Here is a 21,965-nt window from a genome sequence, read left to right as displayed (position 1 = left end):
CTCCCCTGTGTGCCAGTTTATAAAGCGGAGTAGATCGCTTCACCCTTGGAGAAGTGAAGCGATCTACAAACGCTTCTAACACTGGAGAACGGCCCCTAATACTGGAATCTCGTGAGACTTTACGAGATTACAGTACTAGAAATTCACCGATACACAGAGATGTCAATTTATTAAGCAGTGATAAATTATCACAGCTCAATACACTGACACACGGTGCGATTAATGTTAGTAAAATAAAGCGTCCCCCCTACATAATATATACATGTATACACACACAGACATTATATATACATGTATATACACACACACTATATATATATATATATATATATATATATATATATATATATATATATATATATATATATATATATATATATTATATTATACACATATGTGTGTGTGTATATATCATATATACACACATATATGTGTGTGTGTGTGTGTATAATATATATATATATATATATATAATCAGTGCCTTGCGAAAGTATTCGACCCCCTTGAACTTTTCAACCTTTTGCCACATTTCAGGCTTCAAACATAAAGATTTAAAATTTTTATTTTTTGTGAAGAATCACCAACAAGTGGGACACAATTGTGAAGTGGAACGAAATCTATTGGATTTTTGAAACTTTTTTTAACTAATAAAAAAATGAAAAGTGGGGCGTGCAAAATTATTCGGCCCCCTTGCGCTAATACTTTGTAGAGCCACCTTTTGCTGCGATTACAGCTGAAAGTCGCTTGGGGTATGTCTCTATCAGTTTTGCACATCGAGAGACTGAAATTCTTGCCCATTCTTCCTTGCAAAACAGCTCGAGCTCAGTGAGGTTGGATGGAGAGCATTTGTGAACAGCAGTTTTCAGCTCTTTCCACAGATTCTCGATTGAATTCAGTTCTGGACTTTGACTTGGCCATTCTAACACCTGGATACGTTTATTTGTGAACCATTCCTTTGTAGATTTTGCTGTATGTTTGGGATCATTGTCTTGTTGGAAGATAAATCTCCGTCCCAGTTTCAGGTCTCTTGCAGACTCCAACAGGTTTTCATCCAGAATGGTCCTGTATTTGGCTGCATCCATCTTCCCCTCAATTTTAACCATCTTCCCTGTCCCTGCTGAAGAAAAGCAGGCCCAAACCAGGATGCTGCCACCATCATGTTTGACAGTGGGGATGGTGTGTTGAGGGTGATGAGCTGTGTTGCTTTTACGCCAAACATATCGTTTTGCATTGTGGGCAAAAAGTTTGATTTTGGTTTCATCTGACCAGAGCACCTTCTTCCACGTGTTTGGTGTGTCTCCCAGGTGGCTTGTGGCAAACTTTAGAGGAGACTTTTTATGGATATCTTTGAGAAATGGCTTTCTTCTTGCCACTCTTCCATAAAGGCCAGATTTGTGCAGTGTATGACTGATTGTTGTCCTATGGACAGACTCTCCAACCTCAGCTGTAGTTCTCTGCAGTTCATCCAGAGTGATCATGGGCCTCTTGGCTGCATCTCTGATCAGTCTTCTCCTTGTCTGAGCTGAAAGTTTAGAGGGACGGCCAGGTCTTGGTAGATTTGCAGTGGTCTGATACTCCTTCCATTTCAAAATGATCGCTTGCACAGTGCTCCTTGGGATGTTTAAAGCTTTGGAAATCTTTTTGTATCCAAATCCGGCTTTAAACGTCTCCACAACAGTATTACGGACCTGCCTGGTGTGTTCCTTGGTCTTCATGATGCTCTCTGCTCTTTCAACAGAACCCTGAGACTATCACAGAGCAGGTGCATTTATACAGAGACTTAATTACACACAGGTGAATTCTATTTATCACCATCAGTCATTTAGGACAACATTGGATCATTCAGAGATCCTCGTGAACTTCTGGAGTGAGTTTGCTGCACTGAAAATAAAGGGGCCGAATAATTTTGCACGCACCACTTTTCAGTTTTTTATTTGCTAAAAAAGTTTAAAATATCCAATAGATTTCATTCCACTTCACAATTGTGTCCCACTTGTTGGTGATTCTTCACAAAAAATTAAAATTTTTTATCTTTATGTTTGAAGCCTGAAATGTGGCAAAAGGTTGAAAAGTTCAAGGGGGCCGAATACTTTTGCAAGGCACTGTATGTATATGTATGTATATATATATATATATATATATATATATATATGTGTGTGTGTGTGTGTGTATGTATATATATAACAGGGGGACATGGTTACAGTGTTGGGGGGGTCTGAATGAGGCATAAGGAAGTTAATTATCTTCCTCTTTCCTCCTCAGATCCCCCCCCACATTCTCTCTTCACTCCCCGGTTCTCCACGTCTGAGCTGGTGAATCGGGGAGTGTGAATTCTGACACAGATCGCCAGTGAAGCGCTGAGATCCCAGCTTCATAAACTGGCCGTTACTGTGTCATTCAATGAAGATTCTCAGTGTGTGCAGATAATCGGCGGGAGAACAAATTCAAACACTTCTCCCCCGATTATCTCTGGTTTATAAACTGTTTATGGGCTGTGATCAGCGGCGATCCTCTGGATCTCCACTGATCACTGCTTCATTAACGGACACCTCAGTCCGAGAGGTGCAAGGTTTGTTTTTGTGTTTTTCTATTTTGATACTGTATAGATTAATTTGATATAATTTATATAATTGATGAGGACTGTAAAAAGGGGTCACCGGCTTGAATTTTCAAGCTCACCATCCCCCTGCCCGCTCAACACCAGTTTGCCAAGCTCCACAGTAAAAGCGTTCGCCTTACTACCCTCCCTGAAAAAATCCTAATTATCGTGTCAACAGTGGCTTTAGTAGCTGGCACACCATACTAGCAGCACTCAAACCATAGGTGGAATCAGTATGCTGTTTTAAAAGGGTATTCCTGGTCCTGGAAGCTTGGGTGGAAGCCATCAAAGGATGGAAAGACCCAGTGAGGAAATCCTTATTTTCAAGGGGAGGTAGAGGAGCCAGTTAGCACTTCTTCAGGCTCCCAGGTGGAGTCAAGTAGAGGGGTTGGACAGTGAGTCTTATATACCCAGTGCTATAGGCTGTCTCGCTTCGTGCCTTCCCTGAAGGAGGTGGAGGATCTCTTGGGAGCCATCCATGCCATCCTGGGAATCCAGGAGTAGAATCTGTTATCACTCCATGACCAGAGGGATAAAAGTGTCAGAACAGTGACTATTGGGCTAGCATTTATGCCTACCAACACTGAGTTTCTGGGTTCGCACCCCAAACATGCCACTTCATATAGAGAAGGTCTGTTCTTCTGTTTAAATGCATCCAACTCCCTGCAGTAGACTGACATAATTTCAGCCTAGGCCAAAGTCACTAGACTAGAACTGAAGGGGTCCGTTCTTTAACCACTTCAATACAGGACACTCCCCCCTCCCCCCCCCCCCCTTCCTGCCCAAGCCAATTTTGAGCGCTGTAGCTTTTTAAATGACGATTGCGTGGTCATACAGCACTGAACTGTACCCAAACAACATTTTTTTTATCATTTTGTTCCAACAAATTGAGCTTTCTTTTGGTGATATTTGATTGTTTGCAAACAAAAACCAAAAATTTTGGAAAAAAACTAACTTTTTTTTTTCTTTGTTTTATAAAATTTTGTAAAGTACGTTTTTCTCTGACGGGCAATGATGGGGCACTGATGGGTGGCAGTTATAGGCGACACTGGCAGGCATTTATGATGGGCAATGATTGACATTTATGGGCACTGATTGGCATGTCATGGGTGGGCATCCTCGGAGGGACTGCACTGTTAAAGTGGTTCTGCACCTAAAAAAAAAAAAAAAAAAAAAAAAAAAAAAAAATTAAAAGCCAGCAGCTACTAATATTGCAGCTGCTGACTTTTAATAAAATCACACTTACCTGTCCCAGGGTCCAGCGATGTCGGCGGCAGATGACGAGCGATCGCTCGTCTCGCTGCTGCCCCCGCCGCCATCCTCTGTCAGGGAATCTGTCGTGGCTTCACTGCCCGGTTCCCTACTGCGTATGCGCGAGTCGCGCTGCGCGTCTCTTCTGGTCCCCCGCTGTGTCCTGGGAACTGTGTGTTTCCCAGAACACAACGGGGGGGCGGGGCATCTGCGGGGGTCTGCGGCGGTCTGCCCGGAAGTGGGTGCAGATACCTGGATTATCCAGGTAACTGCACCCCCCCTCCCCCCTGAAAGGTGCCGATTGTGGCACCATAGGGGGGGAGGGGATCAGATTAGCGGAACTTCCCCTTTAGGGTGAAGAACCGCTTTAATCGCTCAGTGCAGACCTCCCTTGTCAGGAGAGCAGCTGATTGGCTCTCCTCTGCTCGCGCCTGTCACACGCGATAGCTGATACTCAGCTTTTCCTGTTTACACTGCGATTGGACACAGTTGATCAAGTGGTTAAGCACCTCCATCAAAGGGACTTTACCTAGATCGGCATTGTGGTGTGTCAGGTTGACACACCATACCACCAATCTCCACGCTGTGTCAGCTTGTTGTCCTGTTGGACGTCTTATGACACTCAGGATAACTGAACCACTTCTTGGCTGTCAATCTGCTATAGGCTGGGTGGGAAGTGGTTAATGTAGTCTTAAAGGCTTAAGGTTTTTTACCTTCATGCATTCTTTGAACCTGTAGCTATAAAATCGCACTACTTCCACGTGATTTTTAAAGCTGTCGGTCAGTGTGATTTTTCATGTGCGGCTTGCAGACATCTGTGCAGCGTAATGCACAGATGTCAAGTCGCACATGAAATCTGCAAAAATTGTGCAGAAACCTTTTCAAAGTCAGTGTCACACCAATTTGAATAATTCCATTGCCAGACACAGGGTGTAACTTGATATTCCACTATGATCTCTCAAATTGCATGACAAGTCGAACCGGTGTGAACAGGGGCTTAACCACTTGCTTACTGGGCACTTATACCCCCCTCATATCCAGACCAATTTTCAGCTTTCAGCAATGTCACACTTTGACAATTGCGCGGTCATACAACACTGTACCCAAATTAAATTTTTATATTTTTTTCCCCCAAATAGAGCTTTCTTTTGGTGGTATTTGATCACTTGTGCGATTTTAATAAAAAAAATAAAAATAAAAAAAAGGACCGAATTTAAATATTTTATTTTTTTGTTTTAAAATTTTATAGCGGTAATTTTTGTCTGTCATTGATTCTGAGGTGGCACTGGGCACGATAGATGACACTGGTTGGCAGTGATGGGCACTGATCGATTACACTGATAGGCAGCACTTCTAGGTGTTACTGATTGGCACCACTGGTGGGCATCGATAGGTGGCACTTGTGTGTACTATTGTTCGGTATAAATGAGGCATAATTGCCTCTTCCTCTTATGGACCGATGTCCCTTTTAAGATAAGCGGGTGATCGGGAATTCACATCCGTGCTGTGGCCATCATTCGGCCATAGCGCGGATGTCAGGTGGTTAATGTAATTTGATAATGTTGATTTTTTTTTTTTTTTTTTTAATCCTGATGCTTTATTCTGTGACATGTCAAAAAAACGTTATACTTGCGTGTAAAGTTGCTGAAAAGTCCTGCATACTCCTAAAAGCGAGACCTCTTTTCCTTATTTCCTAACTTTTATCTTGAGTGTTCCCACCTTCTTTTGTGTAAGGTATAGCCTGCCATCTCCTGTTTTTAATATAAATGATAAATCTCCAGCAGGGAGAAAGGAAGCCCCCCCCCCCCTTTTATTTATTTTTTCAGGCAAGGGTTTGAGATGTCACAAATTTATACAAACAGACATTAAAAGTACATGTAGTTCACATCAGATATTAAATTGGCATACCAGTATTGTAGTTCACTTCATGAGAATGCATTAAGTGTATCTAGGGTTGTGCACAACCGGGACACTAGGGCCACCATATAAAAGTAGGTAGACGAGCATTAAGCTTAGGCATACAAATTCCAGCTAGAACATTATCGGCTAAATTAAACATATCAATTTTTGTGATAAATTTCACATTATTAACCTGTCAATTACTAAATCAGCTGGGGCCAAAACCAGGAGAAGCCAACCACCTACCCCATACCTTCTCAAATTTGGAAAAGCTGTCCCTATGCTGATATATCAGCTTTTCTAACCTCAATGTTGTGCCCATCTTTGCAAGCCACATTTGAGGTGAAGGGGGATTAACGGAAGTCCAATGAGGTCAAATGAGCCTACAAGCCTGAAACAATTCTCTGGATGCAGCCTCTTCAACACACATATCTGCTATTATAGTATCAAGCAAACTTAGTATACAGTGTTTAGGATCCATGTCAATGTAGATCTGAAATGCAGAGTTCACCGTAGTAACCACGGCATTCCAGTAGTGATGAAGCGTCGGGCACCTCCCATAGCAAGTGTATTAAGTCCCCTACGTCCCTGTTACATCTAGCACATATGGGGTCAGGGTGTACGCCCATGGAATGTAGCCTGAGTGGATTACAGTGAACCCTAAATAGAATGTGTATAATTGTGAGATTAAGAGAGCACCTCCACACTGCCTCCTGAGCCTCCTCCCATTGGTCTCCTGGGATATTGGCCAAGTCCCTCTCCCAACTTTCACATGCAGAGCTAGGGAATTTCTCCAGATATACTCCCAGGAACATAGCATAGCAGTTGGATATGAGGCCTTTGTTAGAATGGGATTGCTGCATAATTCCAAAGACTTGGGTCGGTGACATCTCAGAGGTCCCCAGAGACTGCTGAGCATTCACTGCATGTTTCAATTGCAAATAATAGAACCTATTCGAGGCAATGCCATATCTAGACTGTAATTGTGCAAAGAAGATTAAATGACCATTAGTCATGATGATATGTTTGATATGGTCAGCCCATACCCTTGCCACATGCTGTAACTTGGCCAATTCGGGGAAGGTTTGGTTATCCTAAATAGGACTGTGCCTTGCATAACCCGTAACCTTTTGTAGTTTATTCTCCTGTATTTTGTATATAAGCCTGTAAGTTGGGTACTGTTTATTTGGTTTAGATAAAAGCTGCGCCTCTAGACCCTCAGCTAAGTTATTGGTCCCACTAAACTGCAACATTACAGACAGCGTGGAGTCATGAGTTCCATCCTTGGAGGCTGTCGTCCTTGCTAGGTCTCCCAAATGTTGAAGTTGAGACTCGATGTATTAGAGCCAGGGGTTCGGGAGAGCCAGGCCTCCCCTATACTTTGGCTTCTGCAGTTGTTCTTGTTTAATTCTAGAATTGCCACCTTTCCGCAACAGGGACTGGAAAATAGTGTTGACCACACAGAATTTTTTTTGCGTGATATGCATCAGGGAGTTATGCAGATGGTAGAGAAGCTGAGGCATCAATCATTTTGACCAGATTGGACCACCCTGCCACAGAGAGCCATAACTTGGTGAAACTCCTCTTTTAATATGGAGTGCATGTGCAGACCCTGAAACTAAACATCTGTGTTTGGGGTGGCCTGATTTCCCAATAGAAGATACAGTATAAGAATTCCTTTGTTGTTTTCTGAGAAGCACATTAAAATGATGGCTGAATGAGGTTTTTTTTAGTGTTTAGTTTAAACCTCTGAATGCCCGCGATGTCAAGGAGTATATACTATCTGCACTAGAATGACATACATGCTTTACCGTACTCATGTATTTACAATGCTTTTCATTATACATTTTTATTCCTATTTCTCATGAGACAAACTTACCGGTAATCATTGGCAGTCAAGTTTTCTATTCACAAAGAGAATTGAGGCATTTCTGTAGAATTTTATTTGTAGTACTCAGATTAAGTGTGTTTTTAATTTAGGTTGATATCGTCATTTACAAAGTATATTTCTCTTTGTAAAGTGAAGTAACATTTATAAGTGCATCAGTCATAACAATACAGCTTGTTATTTTCATGACTACCCACTGATGATTTAATCTTGTTGAAGCCCTATGGGGAATCACATGCTCATTTGAGACTCTAGTCACTTTCCAGTAAGCATAGCATCTGTTTGAACATTTTTTTTTTTTTTTTCCTCTCTGCTTCAGATAGGAGTCTGAGCTGAAATGAATGCTGTACTATGTTGGCTAGGAACAAGTATGTAATAGCAAATGCTTTCCAGTGCCAACATGTAAAATATTTAGAAAATGCCTTGAATGGTAATTTAAATAGGATAATGTGCTAGTTTACAGTACACTATATAGAAATGCAATTATTTTTGTTATATTTACTATCCATGTTCAAAAAGTGTGGTGTGTGTGTTTTTTTTTTTTTTTTTTTTTTTTTTACTTGGTTCAATTGGGCTTCGCTTGTAGAACAGCAGTGAAAACTACAAGCTTTTATGAAGCTTTCACCAACCTTTTGAAAAGGGTTCAGCTTCTGTTTGGAAATGCAGATCTTGGTGGGAGTACTGATTATCCCTTTAAACAAGCTGCTAGTAGGTTTCAGTAGACTTTAACCACTTCAATACCTGGCACTTTTACCCCCTTCCTGCCCAGGCTAATAATCACTGTCACACTTTGACAATTGTGCAGTCATGCAACACTGTACCCATAAGAAATTATCATTTTATTTCACCCAAATGGAGCTTTCTTTTGGTGGTATTTAATCGCCACTTTTTTTTTTTTTTTTTTTTGCTTAAAGAGGAACCTGCAGTCTGACATTTGTAATAAAAACATCTTTGCCATTCTGAAGCTTCCCTCCAACCACTTTGCATATTTTATATATACTGGGATTTTGTACTTGCCAAATATGCTGCAGAAATATCCCTCCACTAAGTCTGGGTGCATCCCTTTTAAATGTGGGCAGTTGAAGCTGCTGCCTGTTCACTTACTGTATTTACACAGAGGCACACCTCCAGCTCTTCAGCTCTGGGCTTCTTATGACCCCCCCCCCCCCCCCCCCTCCACAAGAGAGAGAGCTGTGCATGATGTCATAGGCCTAGGCTTTTTACCAGACATGAAACAGGAAGTGAGCTGTATAAGGTATTTACTGTTAGAAAAAAAGTTTTACTATCCAAATTTAAAACGAGCAGAAGAAAAAGTGTTTTCTTTGTTTCTGTTATAAGGTTTTGCAAATAATCTTTCTTCAGAAATTTTAGGTCAAAATGTATTCTGTTACATTTCTTTGAAAATACCCTAAATCGGTGTATATAATTTAGTCTGCAGGAAAGTTAGAGTCCACAAACATGATATATGTATCTGAATCCGTTCAATCTTGATGTACTGATGACAGCCTTTTCTTGAATCTCATTTCTTAAAGCCCAAAAACTGGGACAGTACAAATATCCCCAAGATTACCCCTTTTCGAAAAGTAGACGCTGAAAAGCATTTAGTAAGAGGCATGGCGAGGTGTTTTATTATTATTTTTTCTTACCACTTCAGCCCCGGAGGGATTTACCCCCTTCCAGAGCACTTTTTGTGCTTTGGCACTGCTTCGCTTTAACTGACAATTGCGCGGTTGTGCGACGTGGCTCCCACACAAAATTGGCATCCTTTTTTTTTTTTCTCTCACAAATGGTGTTCTTTTGGTGATATTTGATCACCCCTGCGGTTTTTATTTTTTGCGCTATAAACAATAAAATAGCATCAATTTTGAAAAAGCATTGTTACTTTTTGCTATAATAAATATCCCCCAAATATATATATAAAAAAAAATGTCCTCAGTTTAGGCAGATACATATTTTTACATATTTTTGGTAGGAAACAAAAACGCAATAAGCGTTTGGTTTGCGCAAAAGTTATAGCGAATTGCATTGATTACTGTAAAAATGTCACTGGCAGTGAAGGGGTTAACCACTAGGACGGGTTAAGTGTGTCCTAGGGGAGTGTTTCTAACTGTCTGGGGGATGGGCTTGTGTGACGTGGACACTGATCGCTGCTCCTGATGACAGGGAGCAGATGATCAGTGTCCTGTCATTAGACAGAACGGGGACATGCTGTTACATCAGCATCTCCCCGTTCTTGAGCTCCGTGACACAATCACGGTATCCCTGCTTGTGGCAGTACGGGTACGTTACTTTGCCCAGCTGTGCCATTCTGTCAGCCAATATATATGCCGACAGCGGTCAGCAAGTGGTTAACTTACTGTCACCAGTAACTGGTGACTGTATGTAAAGGGGGGAAAATATATATATATATATATATATATATATATATATATATATATATATATATATATATATATATATATATATATATATATATATATATATATATATATAAATATAATTTTTTTATGACTTTTTTTCTTTTTTTTTTTACACTGTGGCCATTGTCACTATAACACTGTACTACTTTGGGGAAGTGGATTTTTTTTTTTTTTTTTTTTTTCACTTCATCACTTTTATACCAATGAAATTAATTGGCATAAGCAACCATTTTTACTGAACAAAACTGTGTCTTTTGTTGTGGTTAGCTCTGATTCGTCAAAGCTAATTACATGGTACAGGCGAGCTGTGATTTGGCCCTGTCTGTACCAAATGATCATTGTGGTCAATCATAGCTGGCAATTTAATTGTATACAATAGATGGCATGAAAGGAAGCCATCCATTGTTTACAACTGTTAAGCGATTGGTCAAAGTGATCATGACACTGGCAGTGGGCTGGTATAGTGATTAGTCATTGGCTGTGTCCGATGGATACAGTCAGTGACAGATCACGCTGCTGCATGGTGTCTTTTGAGTGATCGTCCTATGACATTCAATCAGAAGGAAGAAAATCTCGCCTGGCCATCAATCTGCTGTAGGCCAGGTGGGAAGGAAGGTGTAAGGGAAAGAAGCTTGTTTTTAAAGTGAAATCTCTCTATTCTGTGTTCAGCATTCCCAAACTGGAGCTAAATTGTACCTTACAGGCTGAAACAAAGCTTGCTGAAAGCTCTGTAAAAGTTTTCTGTTCACCCGGCTCACATACAAGTTTAAAGCCATATTAATTCCATAAACACAAAAATTCTATATATTGTAGCTTACCAATTCTTTTATTTAAGTTTTTCTAGGTTTTCTTTTCCTTTTCACCATTATTTTCATCTGTTAATCCAGCCAGTGAGTCTTTTTATTATGCAACCTCCTTTTTAACAGTTCAAAAGTGTCAGTTGGTGGGTTAAGACAAACCATTTAACCACTTCAGCCCCGTAAGATCTGGCTGCTCAATGACCAGGCCATTTTTTCGATGCGGCACTGCGTCAATATAACTGCCAATTGCGCGGTCGTGCGATGTTGTACCCAAACAAATTTGACGTTCTTTTTTTTTTTCCCCCCCCCACAAATAGTTTTCTTTTGGTGGTATTTGATTATCTTTGCATTTTTTATTTTTTGAGCTATAAACAAACAAAAAAACCCCCACAATATTTTGTACTTTTTGCCATAATATCCCTAAATATTTAACCACTTCCCGCCCGGCCTATAGCAAAATGACAGCCAGGCAGTGGTTCAGTTATCCTGACTAGGCATCCTATGACGTCCTTCAGGATAACCGCCTCCGTCTGACACATCGCTACATCAATCTCGGTAAAACGCCTCAGACTGAGGGTACTCGCATTAGCTCTGGGCGCGTGCCCCTAGTGGCCAGAAGGAAAAGCGACTTAAGATAACGTTGTTTCGCCCAGCCATGCCATTCTGCCGTAGTAAAACTGCAGCGGCTGGTCGGCAAACAGTTAAAATGGAACTTTACCCATAACAACTTAATAAAAAAATAATGTTCTTTGGTAAAGAACATACATTCCACATTAACATTTCTGCTCCAGAAATTAGTGTGTGCTTTAAATTACTTCCAGCATTGTTTTCTCTTGCTGCCATTTTGCTGATGTCCAGAGTCCCTGAACAACAGTAAATCACAAAGCAGAACTAAACCTGTCAATTTAACAGTTACATTCCTGGAAATCACATTTGCTTGTGTCCTCAACTAAACTGCCAAACCAGCAAATGGTTGGCCTCCTAACTGATCAGGTGCAGCACCATGGCAGTTGCAGATCAAACAGAAGCAGCTTCCTTGGCTGTAAATGATAGTAGGGCTTAAAGCAGAGTTTGAGTTCCACCCAAAAATGGAATTTCCGCTCTTTGGATTCCTCACCCCCCATGTTACATTTGTCTCACACTTTCGGCAAAAGATCGCCACAGTATCCGCTGCAATCTACGCCATGTCTGGCCCCTCCTCCATCTCAACCCCCCCCCCCCCCCCCCGCTGTCTACTGCGAGATGCACATATCCCAGAAGACTGCAGGGACCACTCAGAACGCGCAGTGTGACTTGCGCATGTGCAGTAGGGAGCCAGGCTGTGAAGCCGCAAGGTTTCGCTTCCTGATTCCCTTACTGAAGATGCTGGCGCTTCCACCCGGAGCCGTGGGGTTGGTCTGCTTCAGATGAGGCCATCGCAGGCGCCCAGGACAGGTAAGTGTCCTTATTTTAAAAGTCAGTAACTTCAGCATTTGTAGCTGCTGACTTTTTTAATTTTATTTTTTTGCTGGGGGAACTCGGCTTTAATTCCACTTTAAGGCTGTCAGCGGTTTGGCCTCTACAAACTTGGCAGTGCCTAAAAATGGAGAGCAACTGAGCAGGTGCAGAGCAGTGCGAGACAGTGTATTATTAGATTTTAAACTATATAGATGCTTTTTATTGTTATACCTGCAAAAGCGGCCAACCTGAAGTGATCTAGCAGGACTTAATTTTCTGACTAATGTTCCACTTTAAAGGCAAACTTAAGATGGATTTTTAGTCAGAAAATTAAGTCCTGCTAGATCACATCAGCCTAAAGCAGGGATATGCAATTGGCGGACCTGCAGCTGTTGCAAAACTACAAATCCCATCATGCCTCTGCCTCTGGGTGTCATGCTTGTGGCTGTCAGTCTTGCTATGCCTCATGGGACTTGTAGTTCTGTAACAGCTGGAGGTCCGCTAATTGCATATCCCTGGCCTAAAGAGTTACTGCAGGTCCTCTGAGCTTCAGGTAATATACAGCACACACAGAATTTAGTAGCATAATTATTAATGTGAAATGTATGTTTCTTGCTAAAAACATAATTTTTTTATCATGGTTATGGGTAAAGCTCCACTTGAAGTCGATTTTTTTTTTTTAAAAACCTTGTGTGCTGGAGTGCTATGTCTTTACTGCAATAAAATACATGCCTGCTCACATCCCTCCGTACAAGGTACACTGAGCTGCACATTTGCAACTTGGCTTACATTTCCAGCACAGTGCTAGCGTGTCATGATGACTAACTCCTGTACCTGAGTTACATCATCTCATGCCTGCAAATCAAGAAGGCAGAATTCCAACCCCCAAAAGAAGCCAAGGAGAAGCTGTCGGCATGGGTGAGGGACCTTGAGCATATCTGATCGTTGGAGAGGAGATTAGTATTTGCAGCTGTAGCTCTACTGCTTAAACTCTGGCAAGGGTTCTTGCAATGCTCAACTTTTAAAAATATATTTGTGACAGCGCTGCAATAATATACCAAAATACAACTTTCCAGTGATTAAAAAAAAAAACAGTATGAGAACTATAAAATGATGATGCTACAAAAATATTATGCCAAAATTCAAACTTAAGATGAAAAAAATAAATACAAAGTCCAATAGTCAATGAGAAATCCTGAACAGTGGTTCTTCTAACAAAAACCTATATCCTGAGTGTTCCCATCACATGCAATGGCCGCTCATCTCAGTTATGTGACCCCTAGGGGTCAAATACGCTTTTGTGCGAATATGCCTTTAAAGGAAAACACAGTCAATGGACGACATGGGTCTCATCCACTGTACTCCTTTCACGTTTTTAAGACCAGTGTTGCATATGAAAGAACAAGAAGAAAAAATGCCTCCTATAGTGCAGTATCTGAGGGGTTAAATAGTAAAACCTCCACCCCAGCTAGCAATAAACTCATTTATTAAAACGATAAAAAGCATGGCATATAAAATTGAGAACACTGAAAAAGAGGAGCACACCAAGACGGACTATAGCAGTACCCAAACAGGATTTACATCATAAGTTAATCTCTAATAATTTTATTACTCAAAACATATATTAAATACATATAAAAATTTAAAATTGCAGACATATCTTCATTTACAGCTGAATAATCACAGTTGTACATCATGTCATATATGATGGTTGACACGTTTCGCCGTTAGCTTCTTAGAACCACACATGTATGACCAAAAGAACCTTAAATGAAGGAAAAATATGGGAGAAGCAGAATGTAAGCAAGCAGAGTCATTAAACAGCATGATATGCCTTAATGCACAGACATACTTATGCCTTGCGTCAATATTTGTATGTAGAATATTAATTTGAATTAAATAAGGCTGAAAACACCATAACTTGCATATGTACAGCCCCCTAAAAAGACCAACCATGCCAAGTCAGACCGTAGCGGTGTGTTCCCCCTGAGGGTGAACAATCGGGGGTAGAATGGATGGTTTCACATTCAGGACCTAGGTAAGTGTTGGGATAAATCTAATAATAAGTCAAAAAATACAAACCTATATCAAAAAGTGCCTATAGTAACTACTTCAATCCAAAACTTTCAACAAAGGCATAAAAAAAATATATATTTTTTTTATAGGAGGAGGAAAAAAAAGGGGGGGGGGTACTTACACCTTTGTCAGAGACGAGGGCTTCAACTAGGTGGCTTGGGTGCCCTGAGACCCTTTAACTACAAACAGACCACCTAGAAGTTCCAGATACAATTTATTTAATTACATACCCCCTCATCTTAATTCATACATAAATATAGAAACAACCAACAATCAAAAGACAAAGAAAAATGACAAGGGGTATTACCCATTAATGGCCACCAGGGGGGCTTCTTGCAAAAGGCAAATTCCTAGGACTAACCTGATCTAGCCAAAACACATCTGACAAATATCCTATACAGGAGAGGACAATGTAGATCCCACACATGCAGAGTTCCACTATAGAAAAAAAGACAGAATATGTCCATTAACATTAGAACAAAAGTTAAGTCCATAGAAAGATCCATCAAGGCTATCAAAGAATGCAAAATGGTCACCTGCAAGGTCCATCCACACAGCATATACACCGCTCACTAGCCAGCTCAACCACCACTGCTTAAATAAGTGCATTGGCGCCAAAAAGACCACCAGATTAGCTAATTAGTGAAATCGCCATCAGGTGGATACTAATACTAGTGGATACTAATGAAGGACAAGTGGCATCCGCAATGGCGCACAATAATAGCGTATAGGCACACGCTTATGAATCATGCTCACTGGCGCACAGTAATAGCGTGTAGGCGCATGCTTACGAACCTGGCGCACAATGATCTCGCCAATGTGCGCGCCCATCGTATATGGCGCCCCACTCATGCGCATGAGCCTGTATAACATTGCACAATGCACCAACAAGCCTACCCTGCGCCATTGGTGTCCCCATGGAAAGCGGACACCATGCGCACTGGCGCACAAAAAAATAATAATGCATTCACTTATCAGACAATAAGCCCCATAAATGCGCATATGGTATGTGACACTGTACACTGCACCAATACAAGGGCGCTAGTACCACAGCCATGCGCATGCACTCTCATCAGTTAGAAAAAACAAACAGCACGCGCATAAGGGCAACAGGAAATATCACCCCGCCAGGCTTACAACAAATGACCAGCGATTTCCATAATGGCTATAAAAGATAAATTGCACTGATCAAGCCCAGCAGCTTTTAACATGACTAGACTTCCAGAACGATCAATGGAATTTATCGGGAGCTTACTTGTATGACAACCTAAGTTAACTTGCCAGATCAAACCAATCCACAGCACCCTACACCAAAGGGTGATAAATCATGGTCCCCCAAAAACCACCACCGCAGCGTGGTAAAGGAGGGTATAACAAATTGCCCACCCATCCCGATATTGTCCAAACCAGATGAGACTCCCCAAGTGAAAAAACAGGTCCTGTAGATGCAAACCATCATATCCATATAGCCTACATAATAACATAGGAATAAAGAAATTCCAAACAGAGACCTAGCTTGTGTTTACCTTCTTATCTCGCCCATATCCTGTACAACATATATACAAATAAACAAAGAAACACAATTTTCTTAATAAACAATGTACATTCTATTTACATTTATTAGTAGATTCACATCTACAGAAAGAGCCCTCCGACAACAAACCAACAGATTGTCAACATCAGACTCTAGCTTTAAAAATGAAACCGACTGAAGAACATAGAAGCTACTTTATTGACTTTATCACAATTTGATCAATCAAAGAAACGATCTATAGCTGAGGGAATCGTTCAGGCCCGGTGCTTTAGTGGCATTTAGGTTAAATATCCAACTAGCTTCGCGTTGAACCAATTTTTGGTCGATGTTACCGCCCCCTAGGGTTTTCATTGACCCTTTCCAGGGCTGTAAAACAAACCATAAAAGTGTCATTTTTGTGTTCTAATGCCACATGCCTCCCTATCGGGGTGTATAGCACATTCTTCCTAATATAATAGATGTGATCATAGACCCGTCGCCAAAAATTCCTAAATGTCTTTCCAATATAGAATATATAGCATTTTGCAAATGTGGTTCAAACTATACCTTTTAGTCTGACAGTTGGCAAAAATGTCATATTCTAAACCTCTCCATTAGGTAGCCTGTAGGAAGAACTTTCTAACATCCAGCCACAATATTCGCACTCGTGGCACCTGAACATCCCCACTGGCTCATCCTCACTCCTTGTCGCTTCCTGAAAATGAGTGTGGACCAACCTATCTTTTAGAGACTGGCATTTCCTATAGGTGATTTGGGGGACATCCCCAATATATTTGTTGATAATACGATCACCCTTAAATGCCAGTGTCTATTAACCACTTGCTTACTGGGCACTTAAACCCCCCTCAGTCCCAGACCAATTTTCAGCTTTCAGCGCTGATGCACTTTGAATGACAATTGCGCGGGCATACAACACTGTACCCAAATGAAATTTTTATCATTTTTTTCCCACAAATAGAGCTTTCTTTTGGTGGTATTTAATCACAGCTGGGAGTTTTATTTTTTGCTAAACAAACAAAAAAAGATGCAAAAAAAAAAATCATGTTTAATAGTTTGTTATAAAATTTTTGCAAACAGGTAATTTTTCTCCTTCATTGAAGTGCGCTGATGAGGCGGCACTGATTGGCTGCACTGGTGGGCACTGATTGGCTGCACTGGTGGGCACTGATTGGCTGCACTGGTGGGCACTGGTGGGCACTGGCGGCACTGGTGGGCACTGATAGGCATAGTTAAGGCGGCACTAATGGGCAAAGACGGGCACAGATAAGATGGCACGGATGGGTGGCACTAAGGGGCACTGATAGGTACCACTGATAGATGGGCTCTGATAGGTGGCTCTGATGGGCGGCACTGATGGGCACGGATATGTGGCACTGGGGTGCAGCACCTTTGTTGAGGCAGATTGTGGGCACTGCTGGGTGGCACTGTGGGCACTGCTGGGTGGCACTGCTGGGTGGCACTGTGGGCACTGCTGGGTGGCACTGTGGGCACTGACGGGGGGCACTTATTTTTTTATCATCTTTATTGATGAGGGGGCAGGTGGGCACTGGCAGGGCTGGCCGTGATCGGGACTGATGTCCCGATCACGGCCGCCGGTGATCGGCTTTTTTTTTTTTCTCCTCGCGCTGTCAGCGCGAGGAGGAATAATAGCCGATTACCGGCTCCGTTATATCACATGATCAGCTGTCATTGGCTGACAGCTGATCACGTGATAAGGGGTCGGGATCGACCCCTTGCACGGATCGGTGATCAGGCGAGTCTCGTAGACTCGCCGATCACAGAGCGTGCCGTGCGTGCCCCTCAGGGGGCGCGCAGGCCGCTCGTGCACGGGACTACGTCAATAGACGTAGTCCCGGCAAAGGAGATCCGCACTGTAGCCGTCATTCGGCTATAGCGCGGTTCTCAAGTGGTTAATTACATCCAGCAAACTCTTATGATTACACGAGTACGTCGTTATTATTCTAGTGATGTAACTGTTTATTCTGATGTTTGTCTTTATCAAATATCTTTTCAAGAGCTTTTTTAAAGGCCTTTTTGAGAATGGATTTACTGTAGCCCCGTACGCTGAGATGATTTCTCAGCGAGTTAGCTTCAGCTCTAAAAGAGTCTCCAGTCAAACAGTTTTGTCTGAGATGCAAATATTGTGAATACGGGATACTTTGGATTAACGGTTGAGGGTGTGAGCTTTCGGCATGGAGTACAGTATTTCCCGCCGTAACTTTTTTCTATTCATAGTTCCATCCTCTTCCTTAATGATTGGTAGGTCCAGAAATGGCAAGGAACTAGAACTACATTCCATCATGAATTTTAAATTCAATTCATTAATGACTAACTGATCCATGAATCTTTGTAGATCTTCAATACTCGCATCCCATACCATAAAAATATCATTGATATACCTGTACCAACATTTAATGTTGGCCAGGTATATCGATAAATCCTGAATGGAAAAGAGGCTCCCACCCCCCCCCAGGTACAGGTTGGCGTACGATGGGGCACAACATGTCCCCATCTTTGTAGATCTTCAGTACTCTCATCCCATAAAAATATCATGAATATACCTGTACAATCTCACTCTGAGTCGATCAGTCCACCACTAGGGTCCACCTCTACTAGTTTTGCCACCTCTCACATGGCTTCATCTGGAGGAGACTTTCTATTTATTTTTTTTCACATTATGCAATATCACTGAAAGTTATATTTTGGTATATTATCATTGCAGCGCTGTCGCACGTAAAATTGTATATAATTTTTTTTTTTTGTGTGAGCACAATAGTGACAGCTGCAGCAAAATTTGAATCGCAATATAGTTGTCACTTTTTATATAACTATCAAAAAATGTTGCTTATTAGCACGCCACTACTTGCAATTTTTATCATGGTCAACCTTTATTTACTTATGTAAGGGCTGATTCACACTGCGTGCTTGACAGACATTTTACAGCATTGTAAAATGTCTAGCACTGTAAGGACACTTGGGCTGGATTCACACCTAATGCAGTTTTAGTGCTTTTTGCATTTTGCAGATTTGTACTGCAGTCCATTTAACATGGTTTCCTATGGAACACGTTCTGCAGAGCAAATCTGCAAAATGCAAATAGAACAAAAAATGCATAGGTGTGAATCCAGCCTTAGGAAGCAATTGTTTCCTATGTTTCCCATTCACACTGCAACACAGCCTAGGGCCACGCTGCAGCGTGCTGCAATAAAATGCAGACATGCTACATTCATAGCACAATGTACAAAACTGCATGGCACTGTATACAGTTAAAGTGTATGGTTTGTGCACTTCAAATAAAGTTTGTACAAAAAAAGAGCAGTGTGATATGTTAAATTGCTTACCACACTCCCCCCTACTGCAGCCAGCAACAGACAGCTGCTGGAGTCGTAAAGTGCCCTGACAGCTGTCTGTTGTGTGAACCAGGCTAAAGTTGGGCTGTTACTGATTAAAATTTTCGTGTTCGACTAAAATTTTTTTTTTATCGATCAACTAATTTCAATCAATTATAACGCACATACAGATCCAACTACATTTAGCTGATCTCCTTGGATTGCAACTCAGCATTAGTCAGTGGTAAATGTGGTATACACTATATACAATCCAACACTAGTTAGTTTCCACAATCCATGACTTAACTTCAAAGTTCACACAAATAAGTTTTAAATTAAAACTGTTGCACTGACGTAAGTAATTTTTTCCTCCACCTCTGGTTTAACTAATCACTCTCATCTTATGGCATGCACCCCTGTACAAACAGGTGGTCATGCAAGCGGGTATCAAAAGGGTTAACGCAGACCATAAACTTCTCTCACGTCTCCTTAGATCTCAGCAAGGACGCCAGGTCATGGGTAGAAAGAAAAGATCTAAGTGCTCACCGCTTAAGTATAAGATTTAATTTTTGTGTTCAAACACAAACTACTCACATAAAGATGATAAAAACACAGCATGTAAATCCGACAATCGTGTTAGTTCCATAGGGCAGCAGTGGGTGACATCATGCTTAGCTCCTTCCCCGTACGAGTTACGTTCAATCATAACTTCAATGTCACCGGACTCCTCCCCCCTTCCCTTTGCTAGCAGACGGAGGCACTTGGTGAAAGGGGGAGGAGTCCAATGACGTTGATGTCCGTGATGTCACCGGATCTCCGATGGAATTCTTTTGATCGATAGAAATTTTATTGATCAAACAAATTATTGATTTAATCAAGGAATTTTGATTTCCAAAGCCCTACTTTAAAGTGTAACTAAGTCTACAATACTTATATCTGGTGCAATGCCAGCAGCTTCCTTACTTCACCCAGGTGTTGTCTTCTGGCATCTTGATTGGCCTGTGTGGGATGACCTAACTCCCATGCATGAATGGTAGTTTGTTCATCCTGGCACAGACGCCAAGCTGATAACATAAACTGAGTTGCACAGTGTACATCCTACAGAAGACTGCCGGCAGGCAGGTAAGGTTTATTTGTTATCGCAAAAGTGATATTGCATGTCTGTGATGCAGTGAAGAGTCTGCCTGCTTGTAATTTTTTTAGACATTAGTTCCTCTTTAGATATTACAATCCATCTAAATCTGCTAGTGCACCTAACTTAACCCTCTCCACAGGCGTACAATACTGCTGTTTAAAGGTGTCTCCATTGATCCTCCAATGGACTGGAGACAGTCCAAGGTGGAAATGTGTTATTGACCTGCTCATCAAGGTACAAATAAAGAGAAAAGGCATAAAAAAACAAAACAAATGCCGCTGCCACATTTAAAGTGGATGTAAACCCAATGTCATCCTTTCTAAACTACTGCCATAGGGGTTATCTATAAGGATATACACGCCTCCTGCATGTTTCTTTACTTGTTAAATGTCTCCCCTCTGTTTTGAGAACCGAAAATCTGCAGATTCTGTGGGTAGGTCAGTTGTCTGGAGCTCGGTGGGTGGAGTCGTGATGTCAGTAGTCTCCCCGCCCACCTCTACACTCTTATCAATATGCATTTTTTCCTGTGTATTTCTTACACTGAACTTCTGCTATGATCTCTGACATCCAGTGAAAAGACAGGAAAGTAACCACATGACTTCAGCGTGCCCAATTATGCTGAGGTGGGGAACATCCAATCCTGGCAGAGCAGCAGAAGAAAGGAGTGGGAGGGAATTAAAAAATAACATGTCTCTTAGGCTAGTGCACAAGATATACAGCAAGAGGGAGGATTTGACAAAGTTTTTCTGTTTGTCAAGATTTATCTCACTGAACAATAAGAGGATTGCTCAGAGCTGGATTAACTCTTTGTGGCAAGACTGGGCTCAAATGATAGGAAATCTTATACTCTACATTATGACATAAAAAAAATAAAAATAAAAAATTCGAGTTTACATCCACTTTAAAGCTTGGGTGGCTGCAATATGTTAAATTTTTCAGAGTTTAATACTGTTTTCTTATGTAGCAGATGGAATCTTAGTGATTTGGCTGTTGGCGTTACATTATTTATGTGTTATGTTTTGTTTTGTTTTTTGTTTTTTGTTTTTTTGCATCCAATAGCGAATTCTGGAGCCGGAGGATTTTTTGGATGATTTGGATGATGAAGATTATGAAGAAGATACTCCAAAAAGACGAGGGAAGGGTAAAGCCAAAGTAAGAGTCACCAGCATTATTCCTTATTTTAACCATAATTTTGATTTATTCTAGTATAAAAAACAAGGGCAAAGTTCGGAGGGAAGTTCTGCTATAAAATGATTTTTCTGAATGCATATTCTAATTTCAACACTATTATTAATGTACATTATTTTTTGATTTAATTTATTTTTCTTCATTGACCTTGTTTTTGAATCCAGACACTCTTGCAGTATACCATAGCCAGGTTTTGAGGGTTTACTTTCATGGATGTCAAAGCAATACAGTTAAATCAAGCCTGTGATTGGATAGTAAAACAGCAGCAGTTTACTGATGGGTGCTCTCTGATAAAGGCTTACAATGCTGCTCCTTCCGCTTCTGTGATCTAGTGATCTAGTGTTAAGCCTAGTACAAAACACACGTTTTTTCCATTCAACCCAGCAGTGGGTTGAACAACAAAAAACTG

At 41.2% G+C, this 21,965-nt stretch overlaps 1 protein-coding gene across 4 annotated transcripts in view; it reads left to right on the top strand.

Annotated features, from left to right (window-relative positions):
- DPF2 (double PHD fingers 2) overlaps positions 1 to 21,965 on the top strand; it is an 87,496-nt gene that overhangs the window by 11,507 nt on the left and 54,024 nt on the right. For all 4 annotated transcript variants that reach the window (XM_077458670.1, XM_077458677.1, XM_077458653.1 and 1 more), the window contains exon 5: positions 21,428 to 21,520. In XM_077458670.1, coding sequence (XP_077314796.1) covers positions 21,428 to 21,520 — 93 coding nt within the window. The remainder of the gene's footprint in view (positions 1 to 21,427; positions 21,521 to 21,965) is intronic.

This window comes from Lithobates pipiens, unplaced genomic scaffold (assembly GCF_037356315.1).
Source record: "Lithobates pipiens isolate NorthernLeopardFrog02 unplaced genomic scaffold, aLitPip1_a1.2 Scaffold_10, whole genome shotgun sequence".
NCBI lineage: Eukaryota > Metazoa > Chordata > Amphibia > Anura > Ranidae > Lithobates > Lithobates pipiens.
Note: the sequence above shows the minus strand (reverse complement) of the source record. Positions and strands in the feature narration are given on the sequence as shown.